General features: G+C 38.2%; 1 protein-coding gene across 1 annotated transcript; it reads right to left on the reverse strand.

Moving 5' to 3' along the window:
- Positions 1–14,261: 14,261 nt before the first annotated feature.
- LOC135241143 (gastrin-releasing peptide receptor-like) lies at positions 14,262–22,466 on the reverse strand. The gene is made up of 3 exons (XM_064311298.1): positions 21,741–22,466; positions 19,854–20,205; positions 14,262–15,928 (listed from the first exon to the last, which is right to left on the reverse strand). The coding sequence occupies exons 1-3, from the start codon at positions 22,157–22,159 to the stop codon at positions 15,536–15,538; spliced, it is 1,164 nt and encodes a 387-aa protein (XP_064167368.1). The 5' UTR covers positions 22,160–22,466; the 3' UTR covers positions 14,262–15,535.
- Between the last annotated feature and the right edge of the window lie 203 nt (positions 22,467–22,669).

A 22,669-nucleotide genomic window follows, 5' to 3' on the forward strand; every position in this document is an offset into this window, starting at 1 on the left:
CCAGGAAATCTTTCCCTGAAATAGTCAGCATACAAGAAATTAACCCTTTTGCATAAATTACATTAAGAAATAAAATTACAGAATGTGCATTTAGAGATTCCTAAATTTCATTACTACTATTACAAATTAGAAATGAAAAATTATGTTAAGTAAATTTTAGTAAGAACGTCCATACTTAAATTACATAGAACTAAAACACTAAAATACATTTTGGACTACGCTAAATCAAACAATAAAAATTAAGGTGTGCTCTGTCATAAGGAGAACCGATGTTGATACAAAGCTGTTGAGTACTTTGCTTGTAATAAAGGATAGGGACCTCAGTCTTCTTCCTGATGGCAAGAACTCAAACAGATAAAGGGAATAAATATATATAAAAATAATAATAATAATAATAGTAATAATCCACTCAGTCAGGATTCAATATCAGTACACTCAAATCCAAAGCCCTCAATAGTTCTGTCACAAGGCAAATATGAATTCCCCCTTATTTTGAGTAGAGGGGATTATGGGCTTCTTCATTCTCAAATTTACAACTTACTCATGTTATAAAATGTTGCCGTAGTCATGAAGACCATCTAAACACTAGTTAGGTCCATTGATTCAAAATGGACTGCATATGTAATGTAATGTAATGTAATGTAATATGTATGAAAGGTAAGATTAATTCACCCATAGTGACTTCCTGTGTGAAATGTACAATATATGACCAAAAGTATTTTAACACCCCTTGGTGTCGGGCTGTTTTTCATGGTTTGGGCTAGTTCCCTTAGTTCAGGTGAGGGCAAATCTTAATGTTACAGCATACAACGACATTCTAGACAATTCTGTGCATCTCCAACAGTTTGGGGGAAGGCTCTTTCCCATTTCATTTCATGACAATGTCCCCGGGCACTCAGCAAGGTCCATATAGAAATGTATTTGTCAAGAACGGTGTGGAAGAACTTGACTGGCCTGCACAGAGCCCTGACCACACCACATCCAACACCTTTGGGATCAAAGGTGCGGGCCAGGCCTAATCATCCAATTAGTGCTTGACTTCACTAATGCGCTTCTGGCTGAATGGAAACAAATCCCTGCAGCAATGTTCCAACACAGAGTATAAAGAAGTTGTTATAGCAGCAAAGGGTGGTCCTACTCCAAATCATAATTTTGGATGAGATGTTGGATGTCAGGTGTCTACATTCTTTTGGCCATGTAGTCTATGTTTGCCTGACAAAAATCAATTTATGTTGTCTGCCATGCATGGTTGTTTCTTGGAGGCCAGCAAATCTCTTCTGACTGCATCACTCTGGAAAAAGAGTGCTGGTTGAGTCCTCTCCAAAAGCATTAAGGTCCAGTCATTTTGACCTTTGCGTTGCACCTCATGTTGTAAGGATAAGAAATGCCAAACATATTTGAAATCCATCAGCACCTCTGCTTCTGCCCCTGATCAGAGAAACAACATGGGGATTGCTTTCAATAATTCATCAAAATAAAGTGTTGAGCCATGAGCCTGTTCACGTCTCAGGCTTTGCATTGATTTTTGCTGGGAGGAAAAGTAAAGCAAGACTAACAAGCTCAGAGGCACTTGTTCGCTACAGAATCAAAATAAAAAAAGGAAAAAAGACATGCTGTACTGGAGTACACAGGGATATTGTGTGAACACACTCTCTACCTTTGAGGTTGTTCAAGTGACAGTTTGAAGCATAGAAACAACTAGATGCTTCTTGGGAAAGGTTCTACGTTTGAAACTGAATAAAAGCTATTATGGATACCCGCAGGCATGTACAAAATATTTTATCAATTGTGGAAGGTGAGAGATGATACTTTTTTATAACAACAGATGTTGGCACAAACATGTGTTGTTATAAAAGGAAAATGCTATATCATGTTTATTGCACCACAACATGAGGTGATGTCTGCACGAACATGAAAAAATAAAATCAAAGCAAAATAGATCAAAGCTGTTGCAAAAAAGGGGGGTTCAGAAGGGATGGAAGGTTAATAATTTGATTACAACAAAGCCTAATTTTGCTGAGCTAAATAAATTATTGGCACTTTGATCTCCTTCAAAGCAACATGAATGCTGAGGAGGCATCATTCCTGTTCATTCCCATCATGCACCCCTAAATGTCATTCAATATGATTGACAACTCTCAGCACCTTGAGAGACATTGTACAGCACCTTGAATCTAATCACACCATTCAGACCATTGTATAACGTCAGTGCTGGTCAAATGTGCTGGATTCCAGAACCTGTCTACAGCTGTGTGAATACCTCAAAAACTGAAGTCGAAACTGAATATTTAACTTTTATAATGCAAATATACAGATATTTCACCTGCCATTGCTTCTCATCAGAGAGAATAGAGGAATACAAGAACCGGTTTGTAGAAAAACAGGCTTTCTTCCATGGACAAATTTCAGAATACACAGACATGAGGAGCCATGCGTTACAAAATATTGCATATTTAAGGTTTATTGTTGATTAAAGTATATTTTTCAATGTTGAACAATAACATCTGAGCCAATTTAGCTCATTGGTGGTTCTGTCAGCCCCCAAACCCTATCTGATCAAGGAGTCTGAATTCTAGTTCTAACCATATGAAATAAGGAAAGAATTAATAACTTCCAATTCAAATTATGTATTCAATTCCTCTTCAATATACATAAACAAATCTCCCTTCAGTATAAAATAAACAAATGCCCAGTCTGAAAGAAAAGCTAATTGAGGTTTTTTCTCCCTCACTTTCCCTTTATAAATTTACAATCTTTTCTATTGAATAGCTAATAAAAGGAATTGTGTGGACAGGAGAAGGTATTAACATTAATAAACAAAACAAAACAAAACATGCAGGATTTGGCAGTCATTTAGGCAAGCAGTATAGTCTCGCAAGGAATAGTGAAGTCTCGATCTGCTAATCCCCCGAGCACATGCGACACAGCGTAGGTGTGTTTTTAAACAGCTTTTCATCCACAGGTCTGACAACTAATGCAATGAAAATCTCAACTAGTAGGTCCCAAAAGACCAGCTGAGTTCCCAGCCAAAATAAAACTACTGCACTGAGGAACACAGCAAGAGGGAATAAGATTAGAAAATGAACCAAAAGATGCCATTTCTTGTCTCTTTTAATGGCAAGAGGAAGGGCGTCGTCACGCCCTATTGGACTAGAGAAAATTCACTACAGCTGCTCTGAATGACCAATTAACTGATCAGTCTCCCAAACACTGATCAACAGCTGATCCACATAGCCCTATAATCAAGTGCTGAGTCAAAGGAATCTCGATTTGAGTGAGTTACAAAATCGAAATTACGAAATTGAGAAGAAATAACTTGTGGCTTGTTTTCTTTCTTGTAGCATTTTGTTTTCTTTGGCTACTTTGTTAATGCGTTTTATTTTGGGGCAAATAAAATATCCACTGTCCCATTTAATTATTTATCTTTTTGCCAATTTGTCTTATGCAATCACAATGAACAATTTAGATACATTTAGTATCACACCCTAGCACAAGCTTAACATTTTAGTTTTGATTTTTCCTGCTGCTATTAGGTGTCAGACAGTGAGAATTAAGTCAAATATATTTAATTGTCTGAATCCTGTGGTTTTAACTGCTAACACCCTTGTTTGAACTCTGAATACTGAACACAAGTGCATCAACCAGTTAATCAGTTAACTATTATCAAATACATCAATTATTAATTATATAATTGAATTAGTTTATTTGCAGAGAAACCTGTTGGATCAACCTTTATCAAAATGTATGAATCACAACCAGATTAAAATGAAGAGATTTATTCAGTTTATTAAGTAAGATATTCATTTATTAAATGTACAACATGATCAAAAGATGAAGGTTGACTTTAAAAAAACTATTAACAACATTACAGACATAGACCAGTCAAAGCCACAAAATAAATTTATGAAAGAGAATATCAAACCACAGCCTGTTTCTCCCCAAAGTATTACCCAGGAAACCAAGTTCAAGGTCCAAAAACCAAAAGACAGCGAAATACTCCAAAAAGGCCAGGGATGAAAATGTAAAAATGCCAGATGAGCTGTAAGACAAAAATGTAAGATCCTGCATGCACATAACAGCTCACCAGCAGGCCCAGGTGCAAGGTTCAGATTTCTCAGATTGCAACCACAGATATCAAACCCCCAAACATCCACCATAACAGATGTTAACAGGCTGAAGTTAAGCACCAAAAATTTCTAACTCTGACTCATGAAGTAAAGAAAAGTCTGCTTGTTAATGTTGTTCCAAAAGAGGAAGGGAAAATGATTCAGAAAGAGGTGGGACAGTGGCTGCACTGATTTGGTGAGGTGTGAAGTGTGGGGATGTGGGAGCAGGGTTAGACAGGGACAGTCTTCTCTGAAAACTAGCACATTCACGTATTAAAGTGGCCTTATGTTGTTGGAAGCAGGGCTAAGAACTAAGCACTAAGCACATATTATTATCAAAATCTTTATTGTCTTACGGCCTTTATGAGACCAAACATGAATATGTTAGGAATTAATCCAGCTCAGCTATGGAATTTACTATGATATGGAGTTTACTTCTGCTTCGTACAACTGGGATGATATTTTATAGGCAAATAATTGTCAAATCTGGCCAGCTGTAATCTCCACCTTCAGGCAAAATAATGTCCATGTAACAAAACCAAATTGCACCTCACTGGTTTTCTCTTGAAAGGAACCGCTCCCAACAATGTAGATTTCAGCTACCAGGCCTGAACAACCATTATCTATGTGGTCATGACGATTTTCAATCAATGATTTCAATTAGATTTCACAGATTACGTTCAAATTTAACCAAAAGGAACATGATCTTTGTGCATCTATAGCCATGCAGGGTCTCTGACCCCCAATGTGGTGTGCTGTCTTCAAGTAATAAGCTAATAATACTTCAGGACAAGTACGTTTCTATGTGGAGAGCAGGAAGAGGGGACAGAGAGAAAACACATTCCTATGATCACACAAATTACATCGTCTGTTTCTCAAAGGAGATAATCTAGAAACTAGATACCGACATAGGGGTTTGCCATAATTCTTTGAGTCCAAGTTGAATTATAGCCAATGACAGCACAGATCAGTGTCTACCCTGCCAAAATTGTTCATTAAATAGAGTTAACTGTCAGGTTTCACAAGCCCTGATAGTCTGCCAACATGAAATTAAAAATAAGCATGGCCGACACAATGTACAGCTGTCCTCTGGTCATCTTATTTATACCATTCTACTTCGTGACACAACCATGCATGCTAGAAGAGGGGGGGATGGGAATAATGCCATGGCCAAGAATTTGTTTTGTGGGTTCAAAATTCCAAGCTGAACCTTGGTATTGTTGTGTACCTTAGGATTTTACTGTTCAATTTAAACTACTAAGAGGAGATATGTTCACTCATTAGTAATTGTAATAGGCTCAAACAAAAACTGATTATACAAAACTCTATCTCTCTGTGACCCGTAATAATGAGGACCCTGGTCTGAACACTCTTATGAACTCTTATGAATGTAAAATTCAAGCAGCCTTTTAAGATAAAATGTGAATAAGAATTAGGTCCTTATTACTGACTGCAAAGCTCAGAGATTGAACATCGAGAAGTTGTTAACCCTGTTATGCTCAATTGACAATATGAACTGATGACAGCAGCAGAAATCGCTATACTTAGTCATATGCAGTGACAAGGGTGCATTTCAGACCATTTGGCGTGACACCAATAACGTACCGATTGTAAACTCTGTAATGATTTATCGAATTTGCTAAATAATTATGCATTTTGATATAAAAATTGTGAGAAAGCTTATTTGTGCTAATTCATCCCATAATGGTAGCTTATAGCAGTGGCGATTCTAGGAAATTATAGATGGGTCGGAAAAAGAGTGGGAAGGTGAAATTTAGGTATGATTAGCGTTTTAATTCATACAATGGCTACCTTTCATACAATATCAGCTTGTGACAACACTTGTTTTACATTAATATCTCAGTTACATCAACACTGAGTTAGCTAAGCAGTTTGGTGTTGATATGTGCAATATTTATTCGATTTAGCAAGTGTCCACAAAGTATGTTGTGCCTATGTTGTTCAGCTACACAACTCCTGTCTCATTACTTAGGTGCTCAATTGAATGAGGACAGCTTCACTACGACTTATACTAAAGTATAACTGCAATGTTTAAGCAAATGGAGTAGATGGCTACTGGCTAATGTCTGCTGGTTCTTTGCCTCTGCGTCATGCATTGAAATCCTATATGGAAAATCATATGCACCAGTATCCCCCTCTGGTCAGCATTTGACACATGGAAAGGGAGGAAAAGGAGCAGGGATGCATCTGTTTTTTGCTGGGAAGGGTGGACCCCAATCATACTATACAGAACTGGGTAGTTGGAGACTGCAATGATAAGCTGGTCTTCCGTAATGCTGGAGCAGAACACTAGAGCCTCGTCGTAACTGATTGGTTGGATGTGATGAAAAGTTGACTGCTAGTCAATGTTTAAAAGATACAAACATCTGGGTAATTTGTTGCGAAGCACAGACTCCACCTCCCCAGCTGTATGTTGCTGTTCTCCACAGACTTTGATAGAATCTTTGTCACTGTCTGAAGATTGTTAATTGGGCATTAGGTCTGAAAAGCAAACCTCGAGAAAAACATTTTGGGGTGATTTTTGACCCAGATCTCAACTTTTTTGCCTTTTAACAATGTTACTAAAACTGCTTTTTACCATCTCAGAAATATATTGAAAGTGAGGCCATTATTTTCTGGTCCCCACACAGAAAAGCTTATACATGCATTTCCACGCTGACTAGACTATTGTTCATTGGTCTCCTAAAAAATCAATTCAGCAGTTTCAGCTTGCTGCCTGCATTTTAACAGGAACAAAGAAGCATTGATTTTAAGATTCTTCTGTTGATATTTAAAGCATTTAAGGGTTTAAAACCTGAATAAATGAATAACTGCTTGATCGTGTATCAGCCTCAGTGAACAATACACTCTAAACACTAACCTGTTAGTTATGTGAGATGCGCAACTGAACTTCTGTCTATTTAAATACTGTGTGTACTGAGGAGGCTTCCAGAATTTTAAGAAGACAGGCGGTGGTGCAAAGTGTTGAGGAGATTAAAAATAAGAAAAAGTGCAGAGAGGCAGCAATGCTCAGGTGTTTTTGTTGGAGGGAAGATAGGAAGCCTCCCAGGGGGTTTTAAAAGCAATAGCTAAGCAGTGTTGTATTGTAAGTTACAAAATAGCCCGGCTGTGCTCTTTCCCATGAATAAACCAGTTAATGGCTGAATCATTGTGTTGGCTGGCTGTTCCCGGATATCTGTTCATGCTGCAGAAACACTGCAAAGACGAAGCACTTACCCAGGGTCTTACGGTTATTTGCACTGTTGAACGTAAATGCACAAGCTGCTTTCTGCTTTTAGGCACCAGAATGTAGTAAGAAACTCCTTACCACAGTACATACAAACTATCAACCCTTGAGCAGTCTTACATCCCTGCAGTGCAGTAGATGTTGGTGTAGACTCAATAAACAGTCAGTTACAAATTAGGCTTAGATCAGACATATGTTTGCTTATGAACCACATGAACCCTGTATCCTCCATATTTTCCACCGTATATGTGTTGCTGGACTCTTTCTTTTTATGTTATGTAGACAAAGGCTTGTACTGAACTCTTTGGTTACAACATTGATAGTGATATTTTGCAGCCTATGTGTGGTCTGTGGGCAAGCACATAAACCATTTACATTAGTAACTGAGCAGCATGGCTGTATTAGTCTTTGAAGGTGTCCTTCTAACGCTTCCCATTTTCCATGAAAAATTAGTGACACACATCAGCTCTTTACCCCCACGTAGCAGAAGAAATTTCTTCAAACAAAATGATGGTATCACTTAATTGTAAAATGCATGGGGGGCTGCACTTCCTTGTCTTCTCAATCAGCCATGGTCAAGCCCATGCAAGATAAAGAGAATCCACATCGCTATCTGCCCTCCTCAAAACAAGTGTTTCTGACAACCGACCCTGCTATACAAACTCTTCCCAAGGCTGTTGCCCCACAGAGGAAGGCTGCAAGACAGGCAACAATTGTTTTTTATCTCAGGCAGAAAAACCAACAGCGACTGTGTTATCTCTGTTATGCAGAGTTACTAAGAATGTTTAAGAACGTGCTGAAAATGAAAACAAATGCTGGTTGGTTCCAATGTGTCTGCGAGATTAACAGGTTGCCAATAGCAACATGCACATGCCATTGGCTGATAATAATAGGGTGTTAATGACAACAGCCAATATTTACATCCCAGGAATTTTAATCAGTCAGATCTACTACTCATTCGTTTTCTAAAATAGGCTTTGTGGTAAATCTTTCCTTTTGCTGAAAGTGTAGACACCTGATCACGGAAACTAAACCATTTGTGGAAAACAAAATGTTCAAGGCTAACACAAATAATAGTGAGGCAAAACTACTGTATTAAATAACTAAGTTCAATAATTAGGGGGAAACATATTTTTAAAAACCTTAATTGATTTTAGATATTCTCTTGAGAAAAGAAATTATAAAAAAAACATTTTTGGGTCCCCAGGATTCAGAACTGAATGGGTCTCCAGAACCCAATTAGAGAGGCCCTGGCAAATGTTGGTGACACACCAAGCGACCCACATGCCAGGTGACATCATTAAGAGATGCACATCTCTTCTGATTGTCGCTAACCCCCCTGCTATACTTTGTGACTGCAGTGTGAAAACCAGTCACTGGCATATGGTCAGGTGCAGGTGTGACAGCTGTGACCAGGAAAGCACAATCACAGAAACCCAGCTGGGGAGAAAATGCAAAAAATCATTTCTTTTCTCCTTTCCTGAGTTTGTCTTCCAGGGTTGCACCCGTTCTTGCATGGCAATCCAAAGCTATTCTCGTCTGTTCATGTATATTTAAGAAGGAAATATAGGGCTGCTCATGGATTAAAAAAAAAAAAAAAGTTAATGAGAGGGATTAATCACAATTTTTTACATTTTTTCAAATGAAGTCATAACTCGAGTTAAAAAAAGATTTTTATTTATTTAAAAAAATTGAAATTAATAACATCGTTTATTAGCATCCTAGCTAATATCAAAAAGCATGCCCTATGTAAACAGAAGCAACATTTAAAGGGAGAACGTGTGGCACAGTCCGTAAAAGGGCTGACCCACATACTGCCGACCCACATATTAATCCCAGCGTACCTCCCGGGCTTTCCCCACTATGGCTCTTTCTGCTCTTTGATCCCATCTCTACCTGTGACTCCCTGTCTGAATAAAACTAAAAAATACACAAGGAGGTGAAACTGTTTGCTCTCCTTAAAAACAAATAAAGCAATACTTAATTCTGAATGAATCAAATTACTTTGGAAACAAAGAAGCGCACACAAAGTAATTTACCTGTGATTTATTCGTGTAGATAATATATGCACTATGTGAATCCTGGTATGATATGTTCTCTTCAGTCACAACATTAAAAATACATATGGTGAAACTGTCACAGCTAAATTATTAAAATGCCAACAGATTCAGCAAAGGGTACACAGTATTCCTTAATGAGTATTGCGCCTTATCGGACCTGTGTTTTGTAGTTGTTCCAATGACCTTCGGTATGCACTTATTGTACATCGCTTTGGATAAAAGCGTCTGCCAAATAGATGTAATGGAATGTACTATAACAATGGTCATAACACCCCTGTAGGCCTTTCCCCCCTGCCCCCTAGTGGTATGGGCACCAGCACCCACAGAATGGAGATAAAGGGAGGATCCATAATTTATTAAAAAATGGGCAACTAACACACAGCAAATTTGAACTAAGTTTCTACAACAGACTCCTTTCTGGCCAATGTTGTAACTATTCAGCACTCGGGGCACTAAATGGCAGTAAGACTATCCCCCAATCATACAGAAATGAGCTACAGCAGTTCTTGAAAACATTAGCAAAGTGATATAAAAGTATTTGTAAGTATGGCAGATTGGATAAAAGGATTTCACACTGTGAGAGAAGTAACTGAAGAGCTTTAAAAAGTGGATCTCAGTTAGAGGTTTTATTTTTATATTTATTAAATGGAGAATCGCTCAAAGAGAGTGTGTTAGACAAAGCTATAGCCCCACTGGAGGTCACGTAAGTTCTCTTAAAAAACCGAGCTTAGTGTTCTCCTTATTATCTCTTCTTATTCCACATCAACAGCACACTACTCCTCCTACAGCTTTTCAGCCAGACCTACCACGTTTGGCTAGTATCTTCACCTAGTTGCTTGTGCTTGATGAGTCAATAGCGCAGATATTTTTCTTTTTAGATATTAATGATGGACAATGGACATTTTTCCATTGATTAACTCATTCAGAATGTGAACAATACATTTGCAGATGCAAGCTACACTCAGCCGCCCCAGCTACCATAGACACAGACCGTCTCTCTGATGTTCTCAATAACGTCAGCAGCTGCAAAGAGAGTTTAACCCAGACTAATATTAGTTTTCTGTCATAATTGCTTCCATATGTATTTCAACATTTAACATAATGTTGATTCTTGTAAGGTATCAACACTCAAAAACATGTTAGAATTGTTTATCCTCTGCGATCTTTTCAAAATATGCTATTTTCAGTGAAGGAAGCTTTATTGTGGTGAAGATAATATGTAAAACATTATCCAAAATGTTCGATTAGGAGAGGTTTTGGGAAGCCTTGGAAAAACCCTTGAAAAATGTTACTGCTTTTAGTTATCCGCACAATTTTTTTTTTTTTTTTTTTTTTTAATTTTGTGAAAATAAACAGTAGAGTTGCATTTTATGTACATTGTGTGAATACCATGAGTAATTCTTCACATATTTCCTAAATTATAATACATAATCTTGGTGGCACACATGCCCTTAAAATAATGTCAGAATCTCTCTGCTGTGTGTTGCCACAAAGTTTTAAGGCTTTATTTAAGAGTAGTGCAGACCAGGTGGAAATGGCCTTTTTAAATGCTTGGGGGGAAAAAATGCATGTTCTCTGACCTTCAAGGTGTTAAGGACTGGTTCTAAAACTGTAAGAGCTGGCACCTCAGGAGAAGGGCTTGTATTGAATAATACAAGCTATTGAATAATAAATAAATAATGCAAGCAACATAAGTTCAATGTGCATCGAAGGCTATACAAATGTCCTCAAATATTTTCTCTAATGCAGCAACAGTGCAATGGTAGAGTATACTGTGTTTGGCTGGGTTCACATTGAAGATACTGGCTAAATGCATTTAAAGCTTGCATTCCTTTTACTTTTACATAATGTGGCTTTGAAAGTCTGTCATTAGCTCTAACCTCCACCTTAACCTTGACCTCAGTTTCACTCAGAACATGAATACAATGGTTAATATGAAACTGAAGCAAAGCTCCACAAAGTATTCACAAAGAGTTGGATTTACAAGATAAGTCTGTAGCTTCTGAAAGGGTTTATTTAAAAAAAAAAAATCAGAACAGGAACATTTTCCACAAACATCAGTTACTCACATACATAAAACTTATACTTTTGCATCTAAAAACACATTAGTCAAGATTAGTGGTAACTTGGTATTATTTTGATATTCTTTTAATTTTTTTTTTACAGATGTGTACAGACTGTACTGATTTGTTTGAGTGAGTTACTTGGCTTTTTAAACAATCTTTTTCTTTCTTATTTTTTAGTTTATTGATTTGCTTATTTGATTTCCTTGAGCTGGGCCTGTCATTAATGAACCACTGAAAGCTAGCATGTCACCTAGCTGACTGATTTAATGAAACGCTATGTAGCTAGGTTGAATGCGTGCTCATGCGGCATCAGACATCTGGATTTCTACGTTTACAGCCCCATTGGAACCGAAATGAAGGATGAAACCATGGAATTCCATCGACACAAATGGAGAAATAGACATGGTCCATATTTTTTCGGTATTTATTTATGATCCAGGTTATTCACACCTAACAAACTGTTCACTTCCTTCATTTCCACCAGTATTCAGAACATGACCTTTCTTTCAAATCACGCTATGCTTTGATATGTAATACATTTCTTTGAAAGTTCTCAAGGACCTGCAGGTTTTTTTTTTCTTTTCAATTTCACTTACATAAAAAGAACTGAACTCTTTCAAATGTCTTTTACCCTGGTATTTCATGAACTGAACATGAACTGGATCTAAGCATGTGCAAAGACAGATATCAGGGCAAGTGAGACTTGGCAGGACATTTTAATGCCACATCGACGCCTGACAGTGACTGAAAATGTAAGATGTCCTCCGTTTCTTACTTTCTAGGCTGAGACCCCAGTATGCTGGAATACCCCAGATGAGGTGAAAGGGAGGGGTCCCAGAATCCAGAATAGGGGAGACAAGTTTCCCTTTGAAGAATAATTTTGTTCATCTTTATTATACTTTTTCAAATAACAGAACTTCTATACTTTCAGGTAAAATAAATCTCATTTACAAAAACAGATTACATGTCCTCGAAAGCATTATGACCTATGGAAGGAAAGGGGCAGGTGGTAGTCTTTACTATTATGTAAGACATGCTAATGCCAGTTGCAATGCAAACATTGAATTGTCCATTTAGTATTCTGACAGTCTAGGAGCGTATGTCAGCTGCCTAATTTCAGGGTGATTCCACAAATAATATTACAATTCATACTGTAATCATTTTAAGACTGGACTGTGTAGAAAGTCTGATATGTTGTCTGTATGAGGAAAAGCAGACATAGGCAATGGCAAACTGCAAATCAGTATAAAAGATATGCTGAGCACCACCTTCTTAGTAGTGTAGCATGTGATTATTTTCACTTGTAGCTGGATATCTAGGGTGTAGCTGAAATTTCTAGAACTGACATACCCTACCAAGTCTTGCAAAATGTCCTGACAAATAGCCAAAACAAAGAATAAAAATCACAATTACCTGTATTCAATCAACATTTGACTTTAACTTACATATGAGTAAACACAAGCATTTCTCTTAGCAAACTCAGTTCGGTAAATTTGTTTTGTTGATTGCTGAACTCATTAAACTGTGTTTGTGAAGAATGAAATGCTGATTTCCATTCAGTTATAACTCAAAATTAAGGAAAAAATGTTATTTGAATCAATTTTAGCAAGAAAAACAGCCACTGTGCACAGATCAACTATCAATTGTCAGAACACAATGGCACCCTCAAGAAAGATCAGCAAAAATTACATTGTATAAAACAACACAGGTACTAAGCTCAAAAATACCTGCATCTGTCAATAAATGCATTAAACCGCATATGTTATTATGTGTAACAAAGTAACGTTGTTTCATTTTCTGTTTAATGCTCACTTTTCCCAATAAATATCTTAAGAGGGATGATCATCAGAAGGAAACCCATAGTATAGTATAGTATAGTATAGTATAGTATAGTATAGTATAGTACTAGAAGTATGGTGTTGAATATTTGATGTTGCGTTGCTGTTTAACTTCCAAAAGCCATGGGAACCTTATTAGGATTCATGGCATCAAGAACTGTCAATTACCAGAATTTAGCCTGGCTAAAATGATCCAAAAGCATTCCTCCAAATTTACAAAAAAAGGTCAACTGACAACAGAGTCAGGCTTTTGCAATGGCCATCCCAGTCCCCAGACCTAAGCCCCATTGAAAACCTGTGGGGTGAGGAGAGTCCACAAGAGAAGACCAAGCACTTTTGGTTGATCTGGAGAAATTCTGCATGAAGGAATGTTCTCCGGGCCCTTCCTGTGTGTTCTCCCACCTCTTCAAACATTATAGAGGAATCAGTGCTGTTATCTTGGCACTATCACGCTATTTTCTCATATCACTTTTTAATTTTTTTAAATTATAAACAATGAAGTGAATTTTATCAAGCAGTTTTTGCTTATTTCAAATGAGGGTGCCAATAATTCTGGAGGGCAGTTTGTGTATGTGTGTGCATATATATTCAATACATCACAATTGCTTAGCAGACACACATCTAGAGTGACATACAATAAGGTACAGTAAAGGCACATTTACAATTAATAAGTGTAATGCTAACCTACAGAAACAAGGAACTATATGTATTGTATTGGAACAAAAGAAAGCTAAACTTCCTTTCTGTCTAACGTTTGCACACCTATAACTAACATTATCTGAAAAGGAAGGAAGGAAGGAAGGAAGGAAGAAAGAAAGAAAGAAAGAAAGAAAGAAAGAAAGAAAGAAAGAAAGAAAGAAAGAAAGAAAGAAAGAAAGAAAGAAAGAAAGAAAGAAAGAAAGAAAGAAAGAAAGAAAGAAAGAGTCATCAGCCTGCATTGGAGCGATCTGTGGTCAGACACAGACTCCTGGCTCATACCTTAGCAGGCACCTACATGTTCTTAAGTACATTCACAGTAAATTAATACATTCACAAATTATTTACAGTAAAATGTTCTGTGTTAAATGAATATATAAGAGTACATATTGTCCCTACTGGACCTGTATGCACTCTTTTAGAGCTGAAATAACGCTGAACAGGTCTCATATAGTCCTCAAATGGCTATCCCTCTTTTCCCTCTCAAATGTAGTCATATTTAAAGAACTGAGTGGGTATGCATACATACAGCATGTAAGCAAAAAAACAGAACGTAGAGGTAACCCTCACAGAAAATCATATGCAGTGGTTTAAAATAAATAAAAGAGGACACTGTAAGTACTCGGCAATAACTGTTCTGAAAATTGCTTCTTGCTGAAGTCATTATTTAAAGAATCAGAACATGGCTTTTCCAATGAAGTCCTTCAAATGTCTGGTGGAGAAAAATCAGTCTGGACTTTTACAAGTAGATTTGTGCTGTATTTTCCAGGTAATTGTACTTAAAGTAAGGCTATGTTAAAAACAATTGCAAAGTCCTAACAAAGAATAGCAAAGTAAACAATGTTCTTTTCTGTTGGTACTCATGAGTTCATTTTTATGCATTGCTCACTGGCCATAGTTACAGTCCTTAGTTATGATGCTGATCTGTAGGTAGCATCACTATCACTAATCTAAGCCTAAAATCCCTATCCAACTATGCTGATGGTGCATGTGTGTGTGTGTGTGTGTGTGTGTATGTATGTACAGTATATATAGATATAAACATATAGTACATGTATGTGTACTTTAGGACAGCAAATGCAATAGTACTGAGTCTGTTGATCTGTTGTTTATCAAGGGATTAACAAGGTGAACTACAAGCGATTCTCCAGGTTGAGTTCTGTCAGTAGAACGATGGGGCATAAACGAAAATGAGCAAAAGGTCAATTCTGCACAGACATCAGGAAGTCTTTCTTCACACAGACAGTAGTCACTGTGTGGAACAGCTTGCCAGGTCAACCAGCAGAGGCAGAAACTCAGGGGTTTTTCAAGCCCAGGCTTGATACAGTCCTGAATGCTACCTAGTTTGTGGGTAAAATGTAAGCACCCTTTAGAGGCAGGAAAATGCCAAGCGTTGGGCTGAATAATCTGTTTTCATAATTTATCTCATGTCATATCATGTTATGTTATGTTATGTTGGGTTACAGTGTTGACTGAAAAAAAACAAAAGTGCTCAGCAACTGCAGCGGATGAGACTTCCCTCCTACATGTATCCTTGCTGACAGAGGTGGTGGCCATTGATGATGTTGAAGTTGGGTATCGAGTGATTGGTGCTCTTCAGTGAGGTCACCCTGGTGGTGCTCCGCCCCCTGCTCTGGGAGCGAATGATGAGTGGGGGGCGGCAGCAGCACAGCTGCCTGTTGAACTGCTTCTGGAAGCTCTTGCTGAGCAGGTAAAGGGCAAAGGGGTTGATGCAGGAGTTGGCAAAAGCCAGGACACGGCCACACACACTGGAGATGAAGTGGAGCAGGGAGGTGTCCACCTCTGAGTAGTGGTAGGAGCGGTACAGGTAGACCACGTGGTTGGGGAGCCAGCACACAGCAAAAAGGGCCACGAACACCAGCACCATCCGCGCCAGCCTCTTCCTGGACTCCATCTGAGAGTAAGGAAACAGAAAGGAGCAGATAGGAAATCCCTACATTTAACACATCTTCATTCTGAGTTTTCCATTTACTGCTGTGAATGACAGCACAATGTGGACAAAAATCTTTTGGGGTTACAGACCTGCTTACCACAATGCAATTATTCAGAGTGCATTGGAGGTAATGAAGTACAACACATGTATAATTCACCCCAGCAAAACAGTACTTGAAAAAGCACTGAAATGTATGTTTCCAGAAAGAAATGGACTAGAAAACATTTTTATTTTAATTGTCCTCACCACCCCCTTGGATGCTGTGAGATGAAAATGATTCTCAGTGGCTAGCTAGCGCCTATAGGTTACATTAAATTACTGACTAACAAAATCTTTTTTTACGTAACATCTATAAAGTATTCACTCTTTTTTTTTCTTAAACTGTTAATCAACTTTCACCGTTGATGACTCAGCTCAGCTTCTATAGAATTCGATTCACGTTGCAAAGGGAAAGTGTTTGATTGACAGCTTTAAAATTATCCAACCCGCATACAGATGAAAGGGATATTGAGCATTGTTGCTAAGAAAGCCAGGGTATGCTATGATCAGGGCTTAGGACTAAAGGCTGTGATGCCTCAATGAACAATCAGCAAAGGGAAGAGTGTTAATACACTACAACAGATGGCAACATTGTGGTCCAACTGTACAGCACAAAGCCCAAGTAATGGTGTCATTAGCATAACAATAATGCAAAGAATAATTCACCAATCTTTGCTAGGATGGCCTTCTATTCAATACAAAGAGTGAGAAAATACAGGCTTTGTTTGTTTGGTATGTCTTTGTAAACGGGTTAGAGCTGCAGTAATACTTAAGGTGTTATGACAGGAGAATGTATGTTCAGTTTGACAAGCAAAGAGGAAGAGAGACTAGAATACAACAGGCAAGACTAATATGAGACATACTTAAATGCCAGATTGCCTGCATTTGTTTGGTAGGCAGACCAGATTTGTCTTTTGAGGGGAATAAAGAAAGTGCATCCAGTGGCTGGCAATTTGTCAGTCAATGAGACCTGATGGCCAGCACAGGTGTGATTATTTGGACCAAGTATTCTGCATCTGCAATAGATATGTAAGATGTAATAGAATTCTACATCATATTCTACATATGTCGTTACCAGACCTGGGTCAATACACATTTTTTTTGGATTCAAATACTTTTCTGTGCTCTATTGATCTTGCCTGGTCTAACGGAGCCAGCAAACATGACCAGAAAGTAGGGTTTGCACTTTTTGAAAGTATTTCATTGGTTCCAATTCACGACACAGGATCAGTAAAGCTTGGAAACGTATTTGAATCCAAAACAAATGCGTATTTGACCCAGGTCTGGTTGTTACCTTGCAGATAATGCTATTGTCTGCCATTACTCTCCATACTCTCACAATACATGCATTATTGCCTGTCCATAGGCGTCTGGTCCATATTCTGTGGCACCAGATGATGAAACATTAGTCACCATTTTCTTTTGTACTTAGCACTTTTTGCACTTTTGCTAGCATGGCTAAATATATATATATATATATATATATAAATTTTAAGAGTTCTTCCTTTTATTTATTCTGCGGTGTGCAGGTCCATCCCTTCTAGCCTCCATTGTCTACTGCGACTTCTGCACCTGCAGCTAATCGACATAAAAAGGACAGAGTCAGGCGCTACATCATATCCCACACTACTTGCAGAAGAACAGCCATTTCTGTGGGAAGGATGTATACTGCAGTGAGGAAGCAGTGATGGCACCAGTACTTTATGCTGCCGAAGCTCAGGTCAAGCAGTAAATTTCTACAAGGACCCCATGTTTATTGTTACTTGGCCCCAACCAATCTCAGGGTGCCTCTCACATAAAGATTTTTTAAACTGACCTTTGAGGTTAGACAGCATTTTGTATTGCAAAATAGCTGAAATGCATACAGTTTTCTGTTGATCTGCAACATGGGGCAAGGGGCTGATCAATCATTAAAAAAATTTTTTTTAAAAAGCAACTGCACCTCGTCATACTGCAAAGTCTTGTTCCAAAGTTGCTGCTCTGTTTCCAAGGACCAAGAAAGCCTAAAGTTGTTTCCCGCACAGTAAAATGTCCAGTGTTAATTCAACTCGAACAGTGTTAATTCAACCCTTAACGGATTACATTTGGTCCCACTCTGGAATGAATTAACACTGAGCATTTTACTGTGTGTGCTGAAGCCACAGAACCCTGCAGTCTACCAGCAGGATTTCCTGGAAGCTGTCCTTATAAATCAAATGTTTTTGGGGAACAATTTAAAGTGGAGAGACAAAGGAATGTGTTCAATGACTGATTTCCTATTTTAAAGTTCAAATGTTTTGCTTGGATTGCTGCACACAACTGTGCTGTGAGGCATTATGCCTCCACATATGGATAGTAGCTTGTCTCTTGACAGTCCTTGACCATGAGAATCCCATATTTTTTGGTTTTAAACCTTTTTCCTCTTGGATTAATTAATTCAAATAAAGGTTTATTTGTTTAAATATGCATCTACTCTAAGAAATATGCAAATATGTACTCTACTGTCTTAAATGTAACAAAGACAGTGTAAGCAACTTAGACAATGATTTCGCATTTGTGAAATTAAAGCACTTCAGCATTCAAGACGTGCACAAAGAGAGAAGCACAATAATCTTGCAGAACTTGAATACTGATCCATAAAAGCCAGCTATGACTGAAGTTTAAATGGAAGACAGCTATTCATTTTGACTGCCATTAGACAGAAAAAATCAAATGCAATAAAGGGAGAACTTTCAGATTAATTTGCACAAAGAAAAACCTCTCCACATTTTTCTGAATCAGGGATTAAAATTTTAAGGAATTTCGTTGATTGATTTCCATCAACATTAATGAACGATCATGGATTAATCGTTAACAAAACATCTAATTATAGGTTATGTCTATTTGTCACGGAAAATAGCGGATAAATTCGCGGAGAAGTCATGGCAAATTATTGAAAATCGCTGACAAATGAACAAAAGTGGAAGAAATCACGATGTTTGAAACATTTATTAAATTAATAGACCGTATGCGCAACAGGGAGGGAGGGAGACGACTGAAATAACACGCTCAACTGTAGCAACAGTAACAAGTGCATGATGTTTTTTTTGTTGTTTTTTTAATGTACGGACGGTGACTGGTTGCTAGGAACAAATAGCATAAGAGAAAAATACATTAGGCTGATACATTTAATTGCTTAATTCGGTCCATCACGGAAAGAAAGAGCATGTTGTTTTGCTTTTAAAAGAACGTGATTTGACCACAGAGCATGTTCAAAATGAATTACTAAAATAAAACACGATTACAGTGTATCCGTTTTGTATTTCTTTAAAGTTTTATTTTGGTATACAACATGTTGTAGACAATGCTGTTTGTTCTTTGAACTGACAAGGACGCCTTCAAGATTTTTACGCATTGTCGCACTGTTTCTCCCAGAATTTGAGAATGTAGTTAAAATTCGAAGGTCTATAAACAACTCGTTAAGGTTGGCTACGTTAAGGCTGCGTTATCCAAAACTGCCGAAAAATCACAGAAAGCACAAAAAACGAGAGAATCGCGGAAAAGGCAAATGGCCGTTCATACAGATACCCATATGTTGAATTTATCGATCAATTTATTAACGGCAAATCATCGTTCATGGATTAATTATTAACAACCCTATCCAGAATCCAGTGCCTTCCTCAAGGACACAAAGGCATTATCCTACCTGAAATCTAACTTGAAAATTTGGGAGTTACAATCCCAGCTCCTGAAACATTATACCATACTGCCATCCATGCTACTGACGAGTAAAGATGTTCTTAATTACCGCTTTTGTTCGGGAACATTGTATAGTTTTTTTGTTGTTTTAGACGAGTTCTACTCTCTGACCTTCAGTGATTACACCCACCTGCCTTCTGATGTAAACGTTGCCCTCTGCTGGCATGTTGTAGCCACTCCTAATCAGACTGCGTGCAATGAAGAAATAATAGACGGAAATGATGAAGAGGGGGATGATGTAGAATATGAGGAAGGAGGCCGTGGAGTGGATCTTGGGGTGCAGGTCGCCCGCGCTTGGGTAGGGAGCGCATGTCACAAAGGTCTCATTGGTTTCTGCAATGCTGAAGGCATGCAGGTCAGAGAAGACAGCCTCAGGAATGGCCAGGGTCATGGAGAACATCCAGATGGCCACTGCTCTGGTGCAGATTCTCACCGTGGCGTTTGGCACCTGTATGTCCATGGGTTGGACCACTGCTTTGTACCTTAGCAAAATGAAAAGAAAATGAACAGATACAGAAATTAACGGAGGCTGTAAAGGAGACAATGTTGTTGTGATTCACCTAAGACAACCATAAAACAGGAAAACCAGTTTTTGTCTCCTTTAGTATTAACTTTCCAGGCTATAAATGTGCTCTCTTCTGTAACCCGGGGACTGTGAACCATTAGGATGGGGGAATATTCCAGAGCCAATTCTCACATCTGCATTTTGACTCTTCTTCAAGAAGTATATCTCTGGACCTACGTATTGTCTCATTTCGCTGAGACACTGTTTTAGGGTGGAGGTGGGTCCACCCTATCTTGACTTTTCTGATGCTGGTTATAGCTGGCAGCCACACCAGGTGGTGTACAATCGTCACCCAGGGAGAGAGGAAATTGGGGGGGGGGGGGGATACAGAAGCAGTGGCTGACAGGCTGTTTTGCAGGAAAGCACTTGCTTGAATACACTCTTCTCAATCAAAAGAGGAGGTTGCAGCACTGAATAAGAACATGACTGAGAGTGGGAAAAATTGCTCTGGCAATTTGCTAGCTCAAATCAGGTAACATTACTGGGAATGTTCAGCGTAAACAAGGTCATAACATTGAAGGATCATGTGAAAATCTACTTGTTTTGCTAAGGAATCCAATCAGTCTACATTGTTTCTTACAACTGGAAACAATAATGAAGTAAACAGAGCATGTACACCAAATAATTGATAGCCTACTTTAGGAAATGTCCTGTATGTGTATGTGATCATTTAAAATATGACAGTATATTCCATATAAAGGTTTTATGTTTTGGCAGGTTTCATGTGTCTTTTCTTTTACCTCATACACCATTTTGATCACCCATGAACCGACAAAGCTCTATGAACCTTGGAAAAGCTCACAACCAGGAAAAACTTTTTCAATGAGCAATGCTGATGCCTTGAAAGTAAATGCTCACAGCTTAGATAAAGACTTATTCAACAGGTGTTAACCCTCTAATATTATACAAATTAAATGACTGGAGAGAAATGGGACATGGTTCACTCTGAAGAGCATAGGTGAACACATCACATTTATAGTCACTAATTACATTTCCTAGAATAGTTTGTGATTTGTTTGTGTTCCTGAAAATCCCCCATAATGACCATGTATGGCTACTACATTCTTCAAAGGAGAGGTGCATGAGATTTTCTTTCAACTACTCCGTTTTTCTCAAGAAAACAATGCATTTGATTGGGACCATAAGGACACACAGTCGCAAACGTTATTTTCTTCCAGTCTACACCCTGTTCTCAAATCAACAGCAAACAGTCTGTGTCGCAGAATTTGTCATTCGAATTTTCCTTTTAGTATTCCGTTTTGCGCACCCAGTAAGTACAGTCCCCCTTGTAGCTACATGGGTTACTTAATTTAAAAGAAAAATAAAAGTGCACACTAGTCTAATCGAATTTGACCATGAATGTTTCAATATCGTTTTCATAAGACGTTTAAGCATTGTGTCGAATTTTGTGCTATACTTCAATTTGCTAGTTATTCATAACTTATTGCTTACCTGTCCGCGGAAAGTGCCGTCAGTGTGAAAACAGACACACCAACCGACGTGAGCTGGATGAACGGAATTAGTTTGCAGCCCACTCTGCCAAAGAGCCACTCGTCAGTCAGGTACCTGCTGGCATCCACTGGTGCGCAAGTAACGAGAAGGAGTATGTCTCCCAATGCAAGGCTAGATATGAACAGGTTAGGGACTGTTCTCATGGATTTCATTGTGTAAAATGTCTTGATGAGCGTTATGTTGCCTATGAGTCCAACAATTATAATGATCCCATAAACGATAGCGATTGCAATCCCACACGGATACAGCAAGGAGTGTTCCATATCAGCAGCAGAAGTGTGGTTGCTGTTAGTCCGCGAAGTATTTTGGGAAAACAAATCTACAATTGAATTAAAAAACAACGGTTCCTCAATAGACATTTTGTTACTGGTTCATTATTGGGTTATTAAAAAAAAAAAAGCCTACTGAATAGGATGCAAAGTAGGCTACTCTCCCTGTTCTTACAAAAACACTAAAATTAAATTAGTCAATACAGCTCTTACTTATGTAGGCTACTGAAACAAAGTTCCGTGATTTTGTTCCAGAGCGTAATGTCTTGTATTTAAGATTGCTACGAATACTAAGTCGCTCTGTGAAGTGTACGGTACCATTCGCTGTAAGCTTTTTCACAACCCCCAATCATCCCTTCCCTAGGTAAAATGATGCATTTTCTTGGCTGTCCAATAGAGTGCAGCTCATTCGTCCATATCTTGAGCTCGCGTTGAATCAGCTTTGCAAGACAGTCCACAGACCGATCAGTCTAAAGCGGACAATAGGTTCGGCTAGTCTGTTGGCGTCTAATTTGCTTCTTGTACTGTTTGAGTCTCATCGTATCAACCGAACAGAAACGGAGAATTAAGTTTTGTTCTGGAGTGAGCGGCTCACGGAGG

The sequence above is a fragment of the Anguilla rostrata genome, chromosome 15 (genome assembly GCF_018555375.3).
Source record: "Anguilla rostrata isolate EN2019 chromosome 15, ASM1855537v3, whole genome shotgun sequence".
NCBI lineage: Eukaryota > Metazoa > Chordata > Actinopteri > Anguilliformes > Anguillidae > Anguilla > Anguilla rostrata.

Bases quoted from the DNA above. Each gene is read 5' to 3' on its own strand.
- LOC135241143 (XM_064311298.1), bottom strand. From the start codon at position 22,159: ATGTCTATTGAGGAACCGTTGTTTTTTAATTCAATTGTAGATTTGTTT. The intron at 20,206-21,740 runs GTAAGCAATAAG...CATTTTGCTAAG, and splicing joins ACGGCACTTTCCGCGGACAG to GTACAAAGCAGTGGTCCAAC. The intron at 15,929-19,853 runs GTGGGTGTAATC...CCTTACTCTCAG, and splicing joins ACGTTTACATCAGAAGGCAG to ATGGAGTCCAGGAAGAGGCT.